Raw genomic sequence first — 22,003 nt, forward strand, 5'->3', positions numbered from 1 at the left:
TATAACTATCCATTCAGGGGAAGTATCCATATTGATATGACTATCCATTCAGGGGAAGTATCCATACTGATATGACTATCCATTCAGGGGAAGTATCCATATTGCTATGACTATCCATTCAGGGGAAGTATCCATATTGCTTTGACTATCCATTCAGGGGAAGTATCCATATTGATATGACTATCCATTCAGGGGAAGTAGCAATAACAATTTTTTTCAACATAGCTGATGTGGCAGGTATAGTAAAATCTGAGCAGCACCATTTTTAGTTAGGACCAATCAGATCTTGGATGAATGTATGCAAACTTTTCATTGGAACCTCCAATTAGATTTCATTTAGGACCTCTAGATATGATACAAAGTCATACCCCATATTGATATTATACAAAGTTATAACCCATACTGATATGATACAAAGTCATACCCCATATTGATATTATACAAAGTCATACCCCACACTGATATGATACAAAGTCATACCCCATATTGATATTATACAAAGTCATACCCCATATTTATATTATACAAAGTCATACCCATACTGATATGATACAAAGTTATACCCCATACTGATATGAACATCCATTCAGGACAAGTAGTGATAATCCAGTGGTGACCATATTGGATATCTAAACAGCACCATTATCAGTTAGGAATAACTAACCCTTGGGCTGAATATGTGTGTAATGTCTCACGGCAACCACAAAGTAGTTTTTGAGGAATGTAATGTCTCATGGCAACCTCCAAGTAGTTTTTGAGGAATTGTAATAACATCTGTGCACTAACAGATTGAACGATGACAAAAAAAGGTCATCCCATAAGCTCTTCTGATCGATGACCAGCAGAGCTAAAAACAAAATGTTCCAAAGACGAAAATTTAGTTGTTAATAATCAGTTACTATCATACTCAAACACTTGGTCACTTTTTTTATACTAATCTGTAATTATTCTGATTAATCATCACACGACAAAGAGCTAGAAAGAATGGATAGAGAAAAATTGGGAATGATGGCTGAAAATGGTTATTAGCATCCATATATACACTTTTTATTGAATGTTATCTTCAAATGATAAAAATTTAAAAGTTAATTAGTTTATGGGTATTTGAAAATCAAGAGTCAAACAATAAAATTATATTTTTATATTTATTACTTCACAAAAATGCTATATCTCAAATGTCCAAGTGCATCATGAGAACTACTTTCCCAATATTCATTTGTGCAGTGCTTTTACCAAGATGTTTATTTACAAAACTATATGCACCATGGCCTGCAGTTGCACAAGCCCAATCAGAAAATGTACAGTACTCCCTCATTATATCACTGTTATGGGAGCCATATATTACAGGTTGTGACAGATATTACTATCAAATAACAACCATGCCATATAAAAGGGACACCTTACACTGAGGTACCTTGTATTGAGGGAATACTGCACTGTGATTACCTGTATATAATGCCTATCCAACTGTAAAGAAAGGACCAGATCTTTCATTGTATAATGTATAATTAGATCTGACATGGAGGTCATAAAACTCTGAACGGGAGCCTGAGATTGAGCTTGTACTATCAGCCAATGAAAATCGAGCTTTCTCGAAAAAACATTATTTTTCTGACTCATTAAAACAAGCTCAAACTTCGGCTCAAGGCCTGGGTATAAGTTGGTTACTTTAAACCATAAAAGGAACAAACACCACAGACTCTAATCTATTCATCCTGATCTGTTACCAGATCTGAGTACATACTCCAGTTGGAAATAGTGATAATAGATCTGGGTCTACACTGCTTGCAGTTGGAAATGGTGGTACAAAATCTGGGTCCACACTGTTTGCAGTTAGACACATGTTATACACAGGAAAATAACATGATTTTAAGAATAAAGTAGATCAAAAATGAATTAAAAAAATGACATATAAACAGTTTTATGCGATGTAAGGGTATGAGAAAAAACACAATATTCTATTCTTCTACCAAAAACATCTATGTTAATACTGTTTCTAAGATATGAAATGAACTATATCTAGTGGTAACATCATTTTTTTCTATCACTAGCTATGGAAATTGGGCAGGGGGAAGCAGGGTTAGCACAAACAAAATGTCAAAAGGTAAGGCAGGCATAAAATAATACAATGCTATCTTTCATGAATATTTGCCCAAAATGTGAAATTGTATGGGTAAGATTCTCGTTACTATCCTAACCATGGGATAATGTACATTTCCGTTATTTAACTTCCATATCAGTTTTTCCCCAATCACCAATATGTATATAACATATGAAGCATACATGATATTACTCATCTTTTATGAAATTTGTGAAACTACTCAAACAGCCTTCTTATCCCAAAAATTTTACATTTCAACAAATTTTATAAAATAAAACATCTTTATAAAAATAGGAACAAAGTTGATTAGTTTATATATGTCATGACAAAAATAATCATAGTTCTTTAAAGAAAACCCTAAAGGGTACTTTTTTCAAATTAAATTTATTAAATTCATCTACTAACTTCAATCTGTTGCTTGCCATTTGATAAATTTCATTAATTTCATTTTAAATGAGCAAAAATTTTATGTTCGTTTTATCACATGATGAAAAATACTAATTTTATTTTACCAAAGTGTATCTTCATATAGTGAAATGCTTTGCAATACATTTGAATAACTTGGTTGTTTTGTCTTTCTTTTGAATGATGTTATGACATTATTTGCTAAAACTTTATGTGTTATTACATGTTACCATATAAAAATTCTGATATGGGTATAATAACATAAATAACACAGTAGCTATGTAATAAAATATTGTAGCAAAATAATTCTGAGGTACATTTGGGTGCCTCATACATTATAATGTCATGACGTCAGAATGCATTATTACAAAATAATGTGTAATAAGAAGAGTTTATTAACTTAAAGTAGTCATGTCATAAAAGTCCATACTCTTCATTCTACTAACTTACAATAATTGCCAAAACTATTTCATGGATTTCCCTTTTCTATCATTTTATTAATAGATTTTAATATAACTTAAAAATTATAAAAAAAAATTTTATAAATATTAATTATAATTATATAGCTTATTATCATGTCTGTGTGATAACAAAATGGGTTTGTAAAATTAAAGTAGTCATCTGATAAAAGTCTATACTACTAACTTACTATCACTATCAACATTATTTCATGGATCTGATGTTTCTGTTACTATTTATCATTTTATTGATAAATTTTAATAACAATGAAAAATTTTAAGATTTAGAAGAAAAAAATCTTATTCTGTGGCATATGGATGGCAATATGTGTTATAACAACAATTTTTACAAAATATCCACAGCAATAACTGTAAACATATATAGTATCACTGACAGTTAATAACAATATTAACATTTTGAGGACAAAATCCTAAACGAGACCCAGTAATTTGTTGACAATTATGAAACCAGTAATAACTGGTACTGAACAATAGTAAAGAAAAAAGAGCCCATAATAAAAGGCAGCTGCTCTTTAAACAGTTGTCTCCACTTGGAACTTATCTGAGGTCCTAAAAAATGACAGGTAACTATTTTGACAAGTAACTATTTAACAGAAGTCATCTTTATAGCTAGTTTGACTTTACGTCTGCAGGCACCAAAAGATGACTGATGCTGTCTGTACTTGCATATAAGTCAAGTTCAACTGCAAATAACACAGGCTTCGATCTACCTACCATCAAATAATACACCAGCAGATCCGGGACTATCCTAAAAATTTCAATTCATTACTGATAACAAACTGCATAGACCAAGCTCTGAAAATGCACTATGTGATGGCAGATCTGGGTCAGTACATACTGCAGTCACACCTGACTTAGAAGTGAGAATACATGGTACTTACCAAATGACAGAAATTAGGTCAATATCATTATTTTATAGACGATCACATGGTGATAAACAGAAATCAAGAACATTTCTTGCTTTTACAAGTAAAAAATTCTGTAAACTTATTTGTACCGGTAGTTCTCCAGTTGCAGATTAATAAAATATGGGAATAATTTCAAAGATATATAATCATCATGAAGTGATTTAAAAATGATTCGCACTGCCTCCTTACTTTAACAAAATTTAGCGTGAACATTTCGCTCCATTTATTCACTTCAGTACAATTTTAAAATTTACACCTTACTTTCAAATTAATTGTAATCATTCAGAACATAATTCATGTCCTAAATTTTTCTAAAATAATGTGTTAGGTGATTGATTAATTACTATCATACAAATATAGGTTTTTCATGCAAAAAATTTAAATTTTCAGACATTTTTCATATTGTTGTGGCAATAGCCTTGCCGATTCCATGACTATTCTCCACCACTGACACATCAGTTAAGTAAACTGTATCATTTATCTCAGATGTAGTAAAGTGTATCAGATTTTGCAAATAGAAAGCTCTATTGTTGGAACACTGAAAGTTACAAAAAAATGCCAAAGGGACATAATGAATAGTGATTGTCTGGCTGAGTATTTTTACTGAAGTTCCCCTAGATTGGGATAAATCAGTAGCATATCACAAGTTTCCAGATTCAAGGGTACATTATTAAATATGTCTATTTTCAGTTGGCATAAACATTTTGTCAAGTAAAAGTTGCAGTTTACTCTTTCTTTTAAAACATGTCATATATGCAAACCAATGATATAAATTCCATGTACTTAAAACAGAAACTTATCACCAACTGTGATTATGTCGTTGTTGCTGTAGGGTTTAACGCCATTTTTCAGCACAAGATAGGCTATACATGGCAGCCAGTATAAATGGTGGAGGAAGAACCTGGGAAACCCCATGAAAGAACCACCAACCCATGACAAGCTACTGGCAAGTTTTCTCATATATCCACACTGGCCAAACCCGAGACTCAAACCAACGCAAACAGAGGTGAGATGGCAGTAATCTGTAATGGTGAGCGCTTTAGACCACTCGGCCACTCATGGCCCCTTTCACCAATTGTGAAAGTGTGCATGTGCCTTAACATATGGATGACATGGGACATAACTCAATTATTATCCAAGAAGTTAATTCCCCTAATGAAAGAAAAAGGCTATAAATATAGGTCAAAAGTTTAAAACTGTACAATGCTATTTTCAACAATGTTTAACCATATGTAAATGCATTAAACTCTACACAAAATTGTCACCTTGATCTAGTTCATTATGACTGAACACATGTAATAAAATGTAAAAGTGATATTGTAAAAATGATAGTATACATAGATTATGCTGGAAACCTACTATTAAATTCATGAAACCATATAACGGTTAAAAGTAGTTTGCAAAAACTAAACATCACCTGTGTGACAATGTATCTTGCATATCATTACTGTTATTGTACCAGAGACACATACCAAAGATCTTAGGGGGACACACAAACACATAAAATCCTTTATAAAATTTAGGCCAAAATGGTGAGATGGGCTCCTTGAAGGTTACTAGCTAACAAAGCTAGGCGCTTGAGAGGGGCCCACATACAACACATATAGCATATGATTCTTGTAAAATATATCAAGTTTTCTCACCTATATATGCAATCAATGTAAGAATATGTATCAATTTTCTTGGCATGGAACCAACTAAACATTTTTTTTTATTCTTGGCAATGACAGAACAAAATAGGTATTATACTGTCCTTCATAATGTAACAATAAACAGAATAATACATATCAACAAAGAGATTATTTCTAACTATTAAGTCTTGCCTATGATAACATAACTAAACAGTTCAATGATGCTTAAAATTTACATTTTATATATTTTCAAACATTTTAGAGGTTGTAGAAAGAAAGCCAATAAAACTGATCTTTCTGTGATTTAATCATTAGAGTCATACCAATCCCAACCCACCAATGCATGAAAAAACCAGAACTAATGATTTTCAGCCCTTCAAAGAATCTATAATGTACATAAATCAGAGGCATTTCATTTATAAGGCAATAACAACTGCATCCCAGATATTACTTTATTGAAAAGGAAATGGATCAAAGACCAGTGTTGTAAAAAAAAATCACTCAAAAGTCATTAATAAAAAAGAGTAGGAGAAAACTGGAAGCCAAACTTGCACATTGTTGGCCAAAACATAATCATTAACTCACAGCCAGCACAATGTGTTTCTGTTCTAGAATCATCCCCTTGTGCATGCAACAGGAAATCATGCATTCTTGTCATCACTAGAAATAATCAGGGACAAGCATGGAGAAAAAGTCTGAATCAAACGTTGACTCCTTGGCCGAATATATGGATCTTTTAGTCCACAACTAAATATGCATACATCTGAATCCATGCTCTATTCATTATATTATTCTTATACAAGATCAAACAACCATGTGTATGTAACCTTGTAACAGGCGGTATTTGTTGGGTCTCATTACTGTAATATGTCTATATTAGCTGGACCATTATATAACAATGTGTACAAGGGACTGGTGGCAGGAACAATGTGTATAATGCATACAACAAATTAGAACCTAATTGACATAATGGTCCCTAATCGATGCCATGTGATGACTAGTGAACTGTAGAGAAAAATCGACTGGTTTCTGTCATAAAGGTAATCAATTTATCCTGTTGGTAAGAAGACCTTGGGCATCTTCAAGAAGTTCTTCAACTCGTTCTCTCTGTAAAGTAAACAAAACATGTTAGAGTGTTATATGGTAAACACACTCTGGCTATCTAAGCATTGATTTCAGTGCATTCTTTGTAGATTTGTGTTTTATATACCTGGGTTGACTCAAAGACAAATACTACAAATCATGGGATACAAATTATCATGGATTTCATTGGAAGCCTAGACCACTAATTTCAAACCACAATGAGATACCATTCAGGTTGACATTAATCAAACCCATTCTATTTGCCATTTTCAGTGAATCGTATTTTAATACCATGGCTATAGATATTAGTGAGAAATGTATATTTAGACTTGCATTCTCCAGGCATGACATGTGTATTTTAATACCATGGCTATATATATTGGTGAGAAATGTATATTTAGACATGCATATGAATGACAAATACTAAAACTGATAGACTACGATTAAGTTCACAAGCAAAATTTCATGAACCCTGCACCAATACAATGACTTGGTATCATGACAATTTTGTAATAAATGCAACTTTACTCACAGTTTGTCTTTCTTTATTTCACAAAGCACATATATTAAATTATAATAATGAATACCCACTTAAACTTAACTCAACCCAATAAATTTCTTATATTTGAGAAAGATGTAAAGCTCAAGAAAAAGATAAATGTCCTCTTATTATGGTATAATAATGAAAGTCACTCTTTATGCATTGAAATATCCAATATAATGTATGGCTCATGAAGCACTAAGCTATACTAGCAGATATAGTAAAGTGAAAGCAATTACCAAGTCTGACTTGAACCGTAGTCATTTCAAGAATAAAAGAAAATAGTTTCACGGAATTTTATTAATTCAGTTAATCAGAAGCACTATTCACTATTCCACTGAGCCAACGGAACAAAAAAATACATTGTTATTATTAGATGTTGCTGGCTGCATGAAACAAGTGGGCAATATACACAGAAAAATGTAATGATTGCAAAATAATATGAAGAATGAAAGACTAAATTGTGTTACTTGAATGAAGTGTAAGTAGAATGGATTTATATTATTTTAAATTAACCCCACCCCTACCACTGTTTCCCATGGAAAAAGATTAAGTGAATCATGCCCTAAAACAGATGCAATATATATATACTAGTACTCACATCTAGTTTATCTAAAGTATCGCCTTTGTCTTTGATGTTTATATATGCTGGAACCAAAGCCTGCAATCGCACAGATTTTAGTGCAGTTGGCTGACAGGAGATCAAATGGCCTATTTCCTGGGCCTAGAAAACAAGAAAAAAACTGTTTTTAGATGAGCACATATCAATACAACACTGATACATGTAATTGATTATTTTTGTATTCCTTACTCCAAAAGGTAATGGAAGATATCATAAAGAGAAATCCTGCCTAATTTTGTTTGTGATTGATTTTTCTTCTTTTCAAAAAGCATGTAAATTTGAATTTGTGCATGGTGTCATCAAATCATAAGCAAATGCATTTATTATTAATATAATGTTAATTTAAGAGTAGGTGCCTGAAACAGAGCCAACATCTTATTAGGAAATATTATAAAATAGCACATCATGCTGTGAAATCATGTCTGAATCATAAAATATATTCTACATGTTTGAGCAGCTTCTGGAGATCTAATGCAAAAGGGATGAGATCTAAACTTGGGACAAGGTTGCATTTATTGGCAAGTTAAACATAATTCTGAAGCAAAAGAAAGACTACAATAATGAATTCACTTCAGACAAAAAAATTCCTTTTTTGTATTAATAGAGATAATAGATATTCAAGGTCGTATCTGCAAACAATTACATAAGTAAATAAGGAAAGAAAACAGAAGAATAAAAACGACATCCTAATATTTAGTTTATTATCCTATGCTTTCATTTTCTCAAGTCTCTGGTTTTTGTACTGGGGCATTTTACTGTTGTCAGTAAATTCTTATTCTGATCATGCTGGTTAATATTACTCTTTGTTACATACACCATATTTTTCTTACCCACTATAGCAACTAAGTACCAAACTTGTCTTGTCTGTCATAGCAACTAAGTACCAAACTTGTCTTGGCTGTCATAAAGACTACGTACCAAACTTGTCTTGGCTGTCATAAAGACTAAGTACCAAACTTGTCTTTGACTGTCATAGAGACTAAGTACCAAACTTGTCTTGGATGTCATAGAAACTACGAATCAAACTTGACTTCGCTGTCAAAGAGACAAAGTATCAAACTTGTCTTGCTGTCATAGCAACTAAGTAATAAATTTATCTTGGCTGTCATAGAGACTAAGTACCAAACTTGTCTTGAATGTCAATGTAGAGACTAAGTACCAAACTTGTCTTAGCTGTCATAGCAACTAAGTACCAAACTTGTCTTGGCTGTCATAGGAACTAAGTAATAAATTTATCTTGGCTGTCATAGAGACTAAGTACCAAACTTATCTTTGGCTGTCATAGAGACTAAGTACCAAACTTGTCTTTGGCTGTCATAGAGATTAAGTACCAATCCTTTCTTGGCTATCATAGAGACTAAGCACCAAACTAGTTTTTGACTGTCATAGTGACTAAATACCAAACTTGTCTTGGCTGTCATAGCGACTAAATAACAAACTTGTTTCGACTGTCATAGAGACTAAGACTTGAGATCACCAAATCAGTCTCAGAATCAGAGTTGACCCTGATGTCATACCAGTTCATACCTGAGCACTGTTGTCCAAGTTTGGTGACATACCAGTCTGTACCAGTGAACTGTTCTCAAAGTTTGGTGACATACCAGTTTGTACCTGTGTACTCTTGTTGAAGTTTGGTGATATACCAGTTTGTACCTGTGTACTCTTGTCAAAGTTTGGTGACATACCAGTTTGTACCTGTTTACTCTTGTCAAAGTTTGGTGACATACCAGTTTGTACCTGTTTACTCTTGTTGAAGTTTGGTGATATACCAGTTTGTACCTGTGTACTCTTGTTGAAGTTTGGTGACACACCAGTTTGTACCCGTGTACTCTTGTTGAAGTTTAGTGGCATACCAGTTTGTACCTGTGTACTCTTGTCAAAGTTTGGTGACATACCAGTTTGTACCTGTGTACTCTTGTCAAAGTTTGGTGACATACCAGTTTGTACCTGTGTACTCTATTTGAAGTTTGGGGGCCAGGCAAGAGTTAGTATGGTATATAGAGAATGTTTCATAATGCTGAAAATTCCTCTTTTTTTTTTTTTTTAACCCAATTGAAATGCCACATTTTCACAATTCTGTATTCCTCAATTAATTTATTCCAGTTCCACAAAGTTAAATTTTCATAACTAGGACCTATATATCATAAAGTATGTGAAGAAATTTCAATATATACATCAAATTCGCAATATGCTGATATATTTACTGATACTGTATGTTGGAGGTATTCTAAGAGCTAAACAATATTGTTTTATACCAAAAATGCTTTTAGTTTCCCATAAAAAGATGGATAGTTTACACAGCATTAATCAATGCAAATGTTCACAAAATGTTTTAAATCCAAGAATAACACACAGCATTAGTAAACAATCTCAGCTGGCTGAAGCTAGTCCTTCTGTAGTAAAATATGAATCACATAAAAATCGTATGATTTACAGACCTAACAGACTTTAAGTTAGAAAAGAAATTATCAGTGAATCATTGTACTGGTTTTACAAGTAGACTGTAGCAATCACTTTGTGTTATAAACACACTGTGTTATATAACACCATTACCAGTATATTTTATAAGACTGAAACTCTGCAAAAGTGAACTGCATCATACTATTTAAAATGATGGTCTGAATCATTTGTGTGTACTATGAACGAGTAATCAAAGTCATTTTCTGTCCTTGAACTCACCCTGTTGGCTTGATATCTAAGCCTCATGATACGTAAACGATTCCTGGCCTCTGCTGCCCTGCAAATACACAGAATAAAGGTTAATGTCAGATAGATGTGACACTTTATGAGATTGGCTGGAAATATAGTTGATACTTAGTTTACAATTTTTGGTCAACAATGTAACAAAACATGAAAATATCCCAAAAGCTAATCAATAATTTCTTACTATTTTATATGTGTATTGTGTAAAATCTCCTGGAATGTTTAAAAAATCTGAAGAAGGTCGTCAAAGGTCATACATGTTCATTTGAGATTCATGCGCCCCTATCAAAAGCCATTTTGCATTTGAGGCTGTCCTAGGCAATATATAGCAATCTTATACTCATCTGTCCCTATCAAGCCATTTAAATTTCAGAATGACCCAGGTAATATATGTTTACTTTAGACTTGTGTGTCCATATCAAGACATTTGCATTTCAGACTGTCCCAAGTAATATTTATAAGTTACTGCATTTGTATGGGAAAATATGAATGAGTTTTTCTGAAAAATACCGTGTGGAGTGCAGTATTTGCCAGAAAAAAATGAGTTCATATTTTCCCCTACAAATGCAGTAACGTTTTAATTATATGCTCATTTTGTTTAACTACCTAAGGCTTAATATTAAATACATTAAAAGACAAAATGTAATTTAATTTATGCTTTATTCCAAACATAAATCCACAACCCTAGATTCATCAATACACAATAACAGTATTAATATGCACGTAGCTTTAACCAGCGACCATTTAATATAGTTATGTGCTCTACATCGTTTAAAAAAGAACTGTTGTTTTGGTCTACTTCAAATTCAATATTAGAGTCATGTTGTGAATAAATGCACATGGATTTTGTTTATATGATGATCCGACTAAATCCTGCTTTTCTGATTATGAGGGGATTGATTACTGGGTCAATTCAGGGCAGTAAGGTGAATGGATTTTGGTTGGAAATGTAGGCTACTTGAGATTCCAGTAGAGCTTCTGTGTGTATCAGGTTTTGCAGGACATGTCGGTCAGATTTGAAGCACTAACTAAAAAAGTACAATTTGAGGAAATTCAAGATGTATAAATGTAACTATATTTATTGCCATTATTATTACCAGCGGAAGAAATCATGTTTATGCCCTGTCACTTGCATCTCTCTGTTGGAGGGACTCCAGCTATGACCTGTATCATATTGTCCTTTATCACTAGCCTAACATTGTATCAAAATAGTTACATGTGGAAAATAGAAAAACGGATGTTGTGTGACACTCCATTTACCCAGTGGAAAAAATACTTTGTTGTTGCCTTGGATTATTGGCTATGAGGTTCTTAGTTTCCTGCCAAAACCTTCAGCTGCATTTTGTTCCCAAATTTTGTCAGACTTTTAAAATGAAATGATTCTGATAGATACGTGATAGCTCCTGGCCTCAATATGCTTTTCTATGCTATATTATTTTAGACCCTAGAGAGCACTCATCAGAGTCTTAACCATTCTATTTGTGAAAAGATATGAATATTCTCCTAAATAACTGCTTCAATGATCAGAACTGTATTTTCAATTGCTGTGTCTCCCACGTTTGTTGTTGACATTGTGATTGTCACATTCATTCATTTGCTTCTTTGAAAAGTTCCGCTTCTGACTCAGTTAACTCATACACATCGTTAACTTTATCATCTTTACTTTCAAATGGATGAAACAGCTTCTTTAGTTCATTCATAAAAAAATCAAATCAACCAAAACATAATGCGTCTACTATATGAGTGTACATGGTTTGTTTACAAAGTTGTTTCAAATACACTATACTATCTTTTGGCACAGGTGTTGTGCATGTGCAGTCAATATGAAGGTGTTCAGTGTTGTAAAATACTGCATCATTCTGACAATGTAAAGTTAACAGAGAGACAAATGAGCATATAATAAATGGTTATTTTAGACTTGTGTCTCTATCAAGCCATTTGCATTTCAGACTTTTCTAGGAAATGTATAGTTAATTTAAATGTGTGTCTCTATCAAGTCATTTGCATTTCAGGCTGTCCTAGGTAATATATGATTATTTTTTACTTGTCTGTCACTATCAAGCCATTTGCATTTCAGGTTGTCCCAGGTATTATATGATTATATTAGACTTGTGTGTCTCTATCAAGCCACTTGCATTTCAAACTTTGAATTAAATTCTCTGTACGCAGGATAAAAGACTGTGTGGGACCTCCTCAATCAATACTGGGATAAATATAGCCTGAATTGACAAAAAAGGCTAACTTTTTTGTTTAAGTCCTTAGTCAGAAATTTCTATAAATCTCAATACATGTGATTGTAAATAGTGGTGATGGAAATGTGAGTGCTTATTATTAAATTAAAGAATGGACTTTATTTCAGTCATACCTTTACAGGTGTTAAAAGTTGAATATATTTTTTACATATGTCCTCATCTTGATTGCATGATATACAATTAGCAATAGTAGACGTCACCTGGATCTTTTATCCTTGTGGTATGTGCACTTTACTAAGCTACAGAGGTGCCAGGTCTGATACATACCTTGCATACATTTAGGAGTTAATCTGGGATATAACAGTATCATAAAAGCCTCAGTAAAAATATATTATTACAACAAACAAAATAAAGGATATTTTATGCTTTAACAGTACTTACTTCAACTGACCAATCAACTTCTCATGTTTTTCCTTTTCCATTACTTCCTCCTGAGTTGGGGGAGCATGGGCTCTGTAGTAAAAATATTTTACAATACTGTATAAGAATCAAAGGTAGTATGATATATAGATATAAAGTAATATGAAGTATAGATATAAAGTAATATGAAGTATAGATGTAAAGGTAAGATGTAGTATAAAGAAAACACGAGTAAAGATAAAAAGGCATTATAACTAATAGATATAAAGGTAATATAAAGCATATATATGATGGTTATATGAAGTATAGATATAAAGGGAGTATAAAGTATAGATATGTTGTTGTTGTTGTTGTGGGATTTAACGCCATTTTTCAGCACACGATAGGCTATGCATGGCGGCCAGAATTAATGGTGGAGGAAGAACCCAGGAAAACCCCGGAAAGAACCACTGACCCAAGAAAGCTACTGGCAAGCTTTCTCACATACCCACATCGGCCAAATCCGAGACTGGAACCCATGCAGACAGAGGTGAGATGGCAATGATCCATAATGGAGAGCGCTTTAGACCACTCAGGGCCCCAAAGAACGATATAAAAGTAATATTAAGCATCAAGGCAATATGAGTAAAGATATGAAGGCAATATGCAATATAGCTGTAAAAGTAATATGAAGTACAGATATAAAAGTAATATGAGTATCAAGGCAATATGAGTATAGATATGAAGGCAATATGCAATATAGCTGTAAAAGTAATATGAAGTATAGATATAAAGGGAATATAAAGTAGAGACATAAAAGTAATATGAAGTATCATGGCAGTATGAGTAAAGATATGAAGGCAATATGAAGTACAGATATAAAAGTAATATGAAGTACAGATATAAAAGCAATATGAACTACAGATATAAAAGTAATATGAAGTACAGATATAAAAGTAATATGAAGTACAGATATAAAAGTAATATGAGTATCAAGGCAATATGAGTAAAGATATGAAGGCAATATGTTTATATATGTAAAAGTAATATGAAGTATAGAGATAAAGGGAATATAAAGTATAGATATAAAAGTAATATTAAGTATCAAGGCAATATGAGTAAAGATATGAAGGCAATATGCAGTATAGATGTAAAAGTAATATGAAGTATAGATATAGAGGGAATATAAAATAGAGACATAAAAGTAATATGAAGTATCATGGCAATATGAGTAAAGATATGAAGGCAATATGAAGTATAGATATAAAAGTAATATGAAGTACAGATATAAAAGTAATATGAAGAATAGATATAAAGAATAGATATAAAAGTAATATGAAGTACAGATAAAAAAGTAATATGAGTATCAAGGCAATATGAGTAAAGATATGAAGGCAATATGTTTATATATGTAAAAGTAATATGAAGTATAGATATAAAGGGAATATATAGTATAGATATAAAAGTAATATTAAGTATCAAGGCAATATAAGTAAAGATATGAAGGCAATATGCAGTATAGATGTAAAAGTAATATGAAGTATAGATATAAAGGGAATATAAAGCAGAGACATAAAGTAATATGAAGTATCAAGGCAATATGAGTAAAGATATGAAGGTAATCTGAAGTATAGATATAAATGTAATATAAAGTATAGATATAAACATAATATGAAGTATAGACATAAAGGTAATATGAAGTATAGATATAAACATAATATGAAGGATAGACATAAAGGTAATATGAAGTATAGATATAACTGAAGGTGTTGATAGCTGTCATGTAAACTTGATAATGACCTCATATTTTCATTCATGTTTATTTATTAAATAAAGACCTTATGAAGTATCCTAGAATTTTGGTAACTAAATATTGCTATGTTGAAACATATATAATTATTGCCCTTCTTATATAATGCAAAGCTTTACTGATTTCAAATTTCTTTCTCTGCCCATTATAAAGAAAATAATGTCCTTTTTATACAATGCAAAGTTGTACTGATTTCAAATTTCTTCCTCTGCCCGTTATAAAGAAAATACTGTCCTTTTGAGTGAGCCTCTTTAGCAAAAACATAATTTGAACCATTATTTACAAATACTGAATAAACATCATTTTTCAAAGGGACAAAGAAATGTTTACAACAAAGTTTGCATAAAATTTTCTTCGCTATAATATAATTTTCTAACATAGAAGAAGAAAAAAATAAAAATTACTGTTTATATTGTTTACTCTCTTCTCTTAATCTTTTCTGTACAGACTGTTGGGCCTCTGTTATTTCTTTGGGTGGATCTTCATACTGCCAAATAAAAATATCAGAAGGATGATATGAGTCATTACAGTATTGTTTTAAAACATGTTCATGAACAACCTGAAATAATGACAATGGAAAACAGACAAAAAACTACACAGAGCAATATTTTTACAAATGCAAAAGTCTGATCTAGCTTTATATTGACTAACATAACATGTTTCACATTTTGAAAGTGACAATGAATATGAGAATTGTGTCCATCTTTAAATAATTCATTTCTTGTTTTGGTTCCATGCAGATAACGAGATCCCATACTGACGAAAGAAAGACCAGCCCATATTGATGAAAGAAAGACCAGCCCATACTGATGAAAGAAAGACCAGCCCATACTGATGAAAGAAAGGCCAGCCCATACTGATAAAAGAAAGACCAGCCCATACTAATGAAAGAAAGACCAGCCCATACTGATGAAAGAAAGGCCAGCCGATACTGATAAAAGAAAGACCAGCCCATACTAATGAAAGAAAGACCAGCCCATACTGATGAAAGAAAGACCAGCCCATACTGTTGAAAGAAAGACCAGCCCAAAATTGCTGGAAAAAGACAAGGGACTATGCTGCTGAAGGAAATACAGTGTTGATTATAGCTGAAAAAAGTCAAATCTCCATAATGCTAAAATAAAAACAGGACCATATAATGCAGCTTGAAAGACAATGTCCCTTACTGTTGAAAGAAATGCAAGGTCCAATAAAGAAAATAGACAGTCAATGCCCCTTACTGTTCAAAGAAACACAAGGCCTAATAATGCAGCTAGAAAGACAATGTCCCTTATTGTAGAATGAAAGGCATGGCCTTATACTACTGATTGAAAACAAGTGACATGGAATCATGTGTACTTTATGCCAATGCAATATATATGAATGAAATGTACTTGGGTTTCGTTGCCGCATACAGCATTTCCAGACAGTGCGTTTTTTTTATATGGTTATTTCAAAATACTGAGTTTGGTTCAGCCAATGCTGCACATGCAAAGTGTCTCTGGCGAAAACCCAAATACATCAAGTTCCTTACCATGAATGTGACCATTACCAGAGTAATTATAGAGTAAATTCAAACTTTTATATCACAATACAGTTATTGTAACATGTTCGTTCAGAATCCAAATTGCATTCATATTAAAACCTTCCTGTTTTATCATAATATGATGAGAATACATATTATAGTGAAAAATGCACTTGTTTTGTTTTCATATTCTTAAAGCATGTACAATTTAAGCTGATAAAAAAATCTACTGGCTTAGAAGCCAATTTACTGATCAATTTTTTTAAATCTACTGAAATGAATACCTGGTTCTGTCAATGAATGCTTGGAAATTTATCATAAATTTTATAGAAAGTCACACCTATGCCATATAAAGCCATGCTATTTGATAGAATGTAGTCTTTTTAAAGCTATATGTTTTTATAGCTGCCCACATGAGTTGAATTTAATTATATGTTGCATGCATTAAATGAGGAGTAATGTTCAAGTTCTTATATTCCAGTGTGATTATTCCTGTCAGACTCATGTACAAAGTTACATGGCTATTATAACAATAATCATATGCATTAGTTCTGATACATACATAATATATATCGCTGTATTTGTACTTAATCATGTCTCATGTACTGCACTGCTTAGACATTTTATTTTTAGCTGCTTTGTTATCTTTGCTAGCCAAGGTTCTGATAACCCTATCCACACCTTGGTGGATCGAACAGTTATATCGGTACTGTGTCCTAGTGACATCTACTGGATTTCATGGGTTGCCTCCCTTTGTACGTAACTAATCAATAGCTTGGTGCATTGTACATCTGCCAAAAGCGGTGATGGCAATTGACCTAAAAAGGATACTTTGTAAGTTTAACATCAAAAGTATGACTCCGTACCTGAGGGAAGCCATTACATGCCTATTTGAAAGGTATTTGTGCAAACACAGGCCGGCACAGGAAAAGTGTTTATTTATCAGTCCATTTAAAATGTGTGCTCCCATTGTCTCAATTACATAGGAACAGCATTCATATTTGAACAGCTTAACTTTGATTGGATGTGGTGGCTTGCTGCCGCATCCAATGAAATTCACAGACCCAAAGCACAGAAATATCTACTCAATATGCCGAGGTGTAGATAGGGTTATTAGAACTTTGGCAAGCAAAGATGCTCTTTCATGGGAAGTCATGAAATTCTGTGAGGTTTCATTATACATCCATCTTACTTAAATTGAAAAACCATACAGTGATCATATTTTTTTAATGAAAGATCCAAATGTCAATCATATTTGTTTATAAATGCTCTACAATGATCCTCCCTGGCTATAAATCCATTTATAAATCATATTTGTTTGTAAATTATATACAATAATTATACCTGGTTATAAATCCATATGAAAATCACATTTGTTTATAAACGCTATACCATTATTATACCTAATTATAAAGCCATATATAAATCATATTTATTTATAAATAGTACAATGATCATCCCTTGTTATAAAGCCATTTATAGATCATATTTATTTATAAATGCTATATACAATGATCATTCCTAGTTATAAAGCCATTTATAGATCATATTTATTTATAAATGCTATATACAATGATCATCCCTAGTTATAAAGTCATATATAAATCATATTTATTTATAAATGCTATATACAATGATCATCCCTAGTTATAAAGCCATTTATAGATCATATTTATTTATAACTGCTATATACAATGATCATCCCTAGTTATAAAGCCATTTATAGATCATATTTATTTATAAATGCTATATACAATGATCATCCCTAGTTCTAAAGTCATATATAAATCATATTTATTTATAAATGCTATATACAATGATCATCCCTAGTTATAAAGCCATTTATAGATCATATTTATTTATAAATGCTATATACAATGATCATCCCTAGCTATAAAGCCATTTATAGATCATATTTATTTATAAATGCTATATACAATGATCATCCCTAGTTATAAAGTCATATATAAATCATATTTATTTATAAATGCTATATACGATGATCATCCCTAGTTATTAAGCCATTTATAGATCATATTTATTTATAAATGCTATATACAATGATCATCCCTAGTTATAAAACCATATATAATGTATGCTTGAGTTGATTCTCATTTGACTACTTACTAAAGTTTCATGCTCCGACTAGTTCCATTAAAAAACAGTATTATTTTCTTAGATCTAATGTTGAACTCTTTACAATTCATTCAGTTAAATTCTTTATTGGTCATTATGCACATGAGTATGGTGTCCAGCTCATTATTTATACAATTACATTATGAACATCTCATTCATGAAACTGTGTTCAATTAGAACCAATCCCAATCAAGCTTCATTCCAATTTACAAGACCCTGAAAGAAATACAAGATCCTAGATGACTGAAAGAAAAACGAGGCCCAATACTGCTAACAGAAAAACCTGGTCCTATATTGCTGAAATAAAGACATGGCTCTAACATTCTTTACAAAAGTTTTACACTAGAACTCATGCATATGAAAAAGTCACAAAATTCACAGTCACTTAGAATCATATAAAATATACTGAGCTATTAAACTGCAAGAATTCTAAAAATATAATTTTGAATACTATATAAACTAGTCATTAAGTTGAGTGCAACTGCACAGAACATAGATCCTGATCTATCAAAGCATAATGCGCCAAAAGATGAGGGTCTACGTTATTTATTCTACTGATTACTCCTTGCAAACTGCACAGACCCAGGTCTGCCAGTGCATTATGTGATGGCCAATTTGGGTCTGTGCAGTTTGCAGTTGGACTCATCTTATAAGCGAGTATATACGGTACATGATGAACTCCATCATATCTTACCTTTCTGTCACCTATAATTCTAAAGCACTATCATATTATGTTTTCAATACACTTCCCTAAAGATACATTAGGAAATAAAACTGATGCCAAAAACTTAACTGCCACAAAAATATTAAAGTGAGCATTAAAAGACTTACAGCCAAATAACGACTCTTTTGCAGTGGGTTTAATTTCTTGAAGGTTTGAGGATCAATTTTCTTCCAATTTGTTGGCTTGAACTTCTTCTTTTCATCATCCTCATCATTCATGTTTTTACCATTTGATTCCTGTAAGCATTTAAGAGAGAATAAATATGTCAAAGAAAATATCTGTCAAACATGTTACTCTTAAAATGTCCAAACTGAAATAAATTGTCCTAAGTCAGTTTACTCTTGCCATTGACTACATATTTGCTATTATACTTTTCATATTAAAATGACATAAATATTCTAAAGTGTATAGAGGCTGACCTGAAAAGCAAACACTATTTTAAGGAAAAAGCATAAATTGTATTCTTACAACACTTAACTAATTGACTTCCTTGGGTAACAGAATAGTTTTATTTCAACTTTTGTGCACAGCAAATATTCACCAGCCAGGCATCAACCAAAATATTTGAATAAAAATATCCTGTCACTTGCCTATTTCATAAAACATAGAAAGTATATCCATTGTAAGAATGTTGCTTTAGTGAAGAAAATGAAAAGCTGCTGACTAGGATAACTCAACAGTAACTTGAGCACTCAGCTTGTATTTTTGATGTAATTAGTTCCTGATCTGATAGCAGAATGACAGTATACCTTTCAATTTGCAACACTTAAATGATGACGTGCTTTGTTGGTCTGTTATAGTTAGCAAAAAAAAGGGGTTTGTTTGTGAAAAGTATAAAATGGTGAAACATTATCAAGAAGCAGACTTCAGCATAAACTCAGATTCATGGAACTGGTTGAATTATTTGGCAAGTGACAGATCTGAGCCCTATCCTTGCAGTGCAAGTTTTTCCCTGTTATAGAAGGAATGATGAATGAATGGATAGATTTACTCTGAAAATGATGTCTGGATCAAAACATGAACAACATGACAATTTCAGAGACCTCCTAGTAATAATCAGATTAAAAATTTTATACTGAAGAATGAAATTACTCAGCTTTGTGCATTTTTTATATCCTTAATGCCTTTCTTTTTTAAAATCAGTAGGGGTGGGGCTTACAAGCTGTTGGGAGGGCAGGAAAATACTAATTACTAAAAGTCATGCAGGCCATGCATATGTATGAGTTTAACACCAATTATTTCAGTAATGGGGATGATGTATTTTTAGAATTTGATTCTATATAGCTTTAAATAGCAATTATTCACTTTATTTGGATCCTCAATCATCAATATTTCTTTGGAAAGTCATTATTTATATACCCCCCAAGAAGTACATTTGACAAAATCAATGTTAAAGTACCAGAACATCTTTAGATGAGATCAAACTAAAGGTATGATCCGGTACAATCTGGATTGATTGTTGCACACTGTGATGTCACAAAGAAATATAAACAAGTTCATACTACCCTACAGTCACTGTGACAATTAGATTTGATATGACCCAGTTTAGTTCATGACCACCACTGTAAAAGTCCATAGCAATTGATAATTTTCATCTAGAAGTTTCTTCATGACAGTAAAGGTACAAAACATTCAATAATTAGGACTGAATAGGCTTTGGTTAAACAAAATTAGCATTAAATTTTAAAACAACAATTTGTTAAATTTATGATGAGTAAATGAGCATACATGACCTGTATGACTTTTACTATATTATTCACATATCTTTCCATTGTTTGGCCCCCTCCCACCGATTTTAAAAATGAAAGCACCAAAATTATAAAATACGTACAAAATTTAGTCATTTCAGTCATTGATTTTTAATTTCTAACCTAACTGTTGCCAAGTGGCTCTTAACACTGCTGGATTATTGATGTTTCAATGCAAATGGCAGCTCCTGATGTAAACAAGTAGTCAGACTGCTCACAGTCCATTTCCAGTTTCTAAAAAGTCAACAATGAAGAAGTAAAAAGTGCAGCATGTTTCACTCTGGTTTGACCAGGCCTCGAGTACTGCTCAACTGTGTGGAATCCATATAATAAAGACCTAATACATAAGAAAGAGATGGTTCAGAATAAAACTGCTAGATTCACCACAAATAGATATTGTAACACTAGCAGTGTCAGTGCAATGTTGAACCATCTCCAGTTGGAATCACTTGAACCCAGGTGAGCCAAGGCCCAGCTTACCATGCTGTACAAGATTGAGAACAACCTAGTGGACATATCAGTGGACAAATACCTGATCCTAGCATATAGCCATACTAGGGCAAATCAAATGAAAAAGTTCCAATTAAAGTCAGCATCGACAAATTGTTTCAGGTTCAGCTTCTTCCCATTTACAGTAGGTACTTGGAACAAATTACCATCAGTAATTGCAGAAGCTCTGGACTTGGTATCTCACAAGCAGGAGCTTTCCAAAATCACATTCTAATCAACTAGTCAGCTACAAGTAAGACCTAGTGATTCTCAGGGGACTCTTACTTATTTCTGCCTTTCCTATCATTACTCTTCTAACTGTTCTATCACTTGCGTCAATTTTATCTTTGACCACGCACCACCTATTGCTTTGTAGTCAAGTGTGACTGCGTCAACGTATTTATAGGTATATAAATCTTACCGGCATTTTGGCCCTTAAAAGAGCTTTCACTGCAAGAAAATTAATGGCAACGGTAAATTTATTCCAGCGCCGCCATTTGTAATTTGTTGTCTAGCAACTGGACTGGT

General features: G+C 32.3%; 1 protein-coding gene across 1 annotated transcript; it reads right to left on the reverse strand.

The window, feature by feature from the left end:
* Positions 1-1,131: 1,131 nt before the first annotated feature.
* Positions 1,132-21,982, reverse strand: LOC149783250 (protein LKAAEAR1-like). Its single transcript, XM_089931465.1, has 7 exons — positions 21,897-21,982; positions 19,346-19,474; positions 15,279-15,361; positions 13,107-13,178; positions 10,450-10,507; positions 7,750-7,872; positions 1,132-6,631 (listed from the first exon to the last, which is right to left on the reverse strand). Exons 1-7 carry the CDS (start codon positions 21,900-21,902, stop codon positions 6,569-6,571), a joined length of 534 nt encoding a protein of 177 aa, XP_089787591.1. The 5' UTR covers positions 21,903-21,982; the 3' UTR covers positions 1,132-6,568.
* Positions 21,983-22,003: the final 21 nt, after the last annotated feature.

The sequence above is a fragment of the Sinohyriopsis cumingii genome, chromosome 14 (assembly GCF_028554795.1).
Source record: "Sinohyriopsis cumingii isolate HCF-2022 chromosome 14, ASM2855479v2, whole genome shotgun sequence".
NCBI lineage: Eukaryota > Metazoa > Mollusca > Bivalvia > Unionida > Unionidae > Sinohyriopsis > Sinohyriopsis cumingii.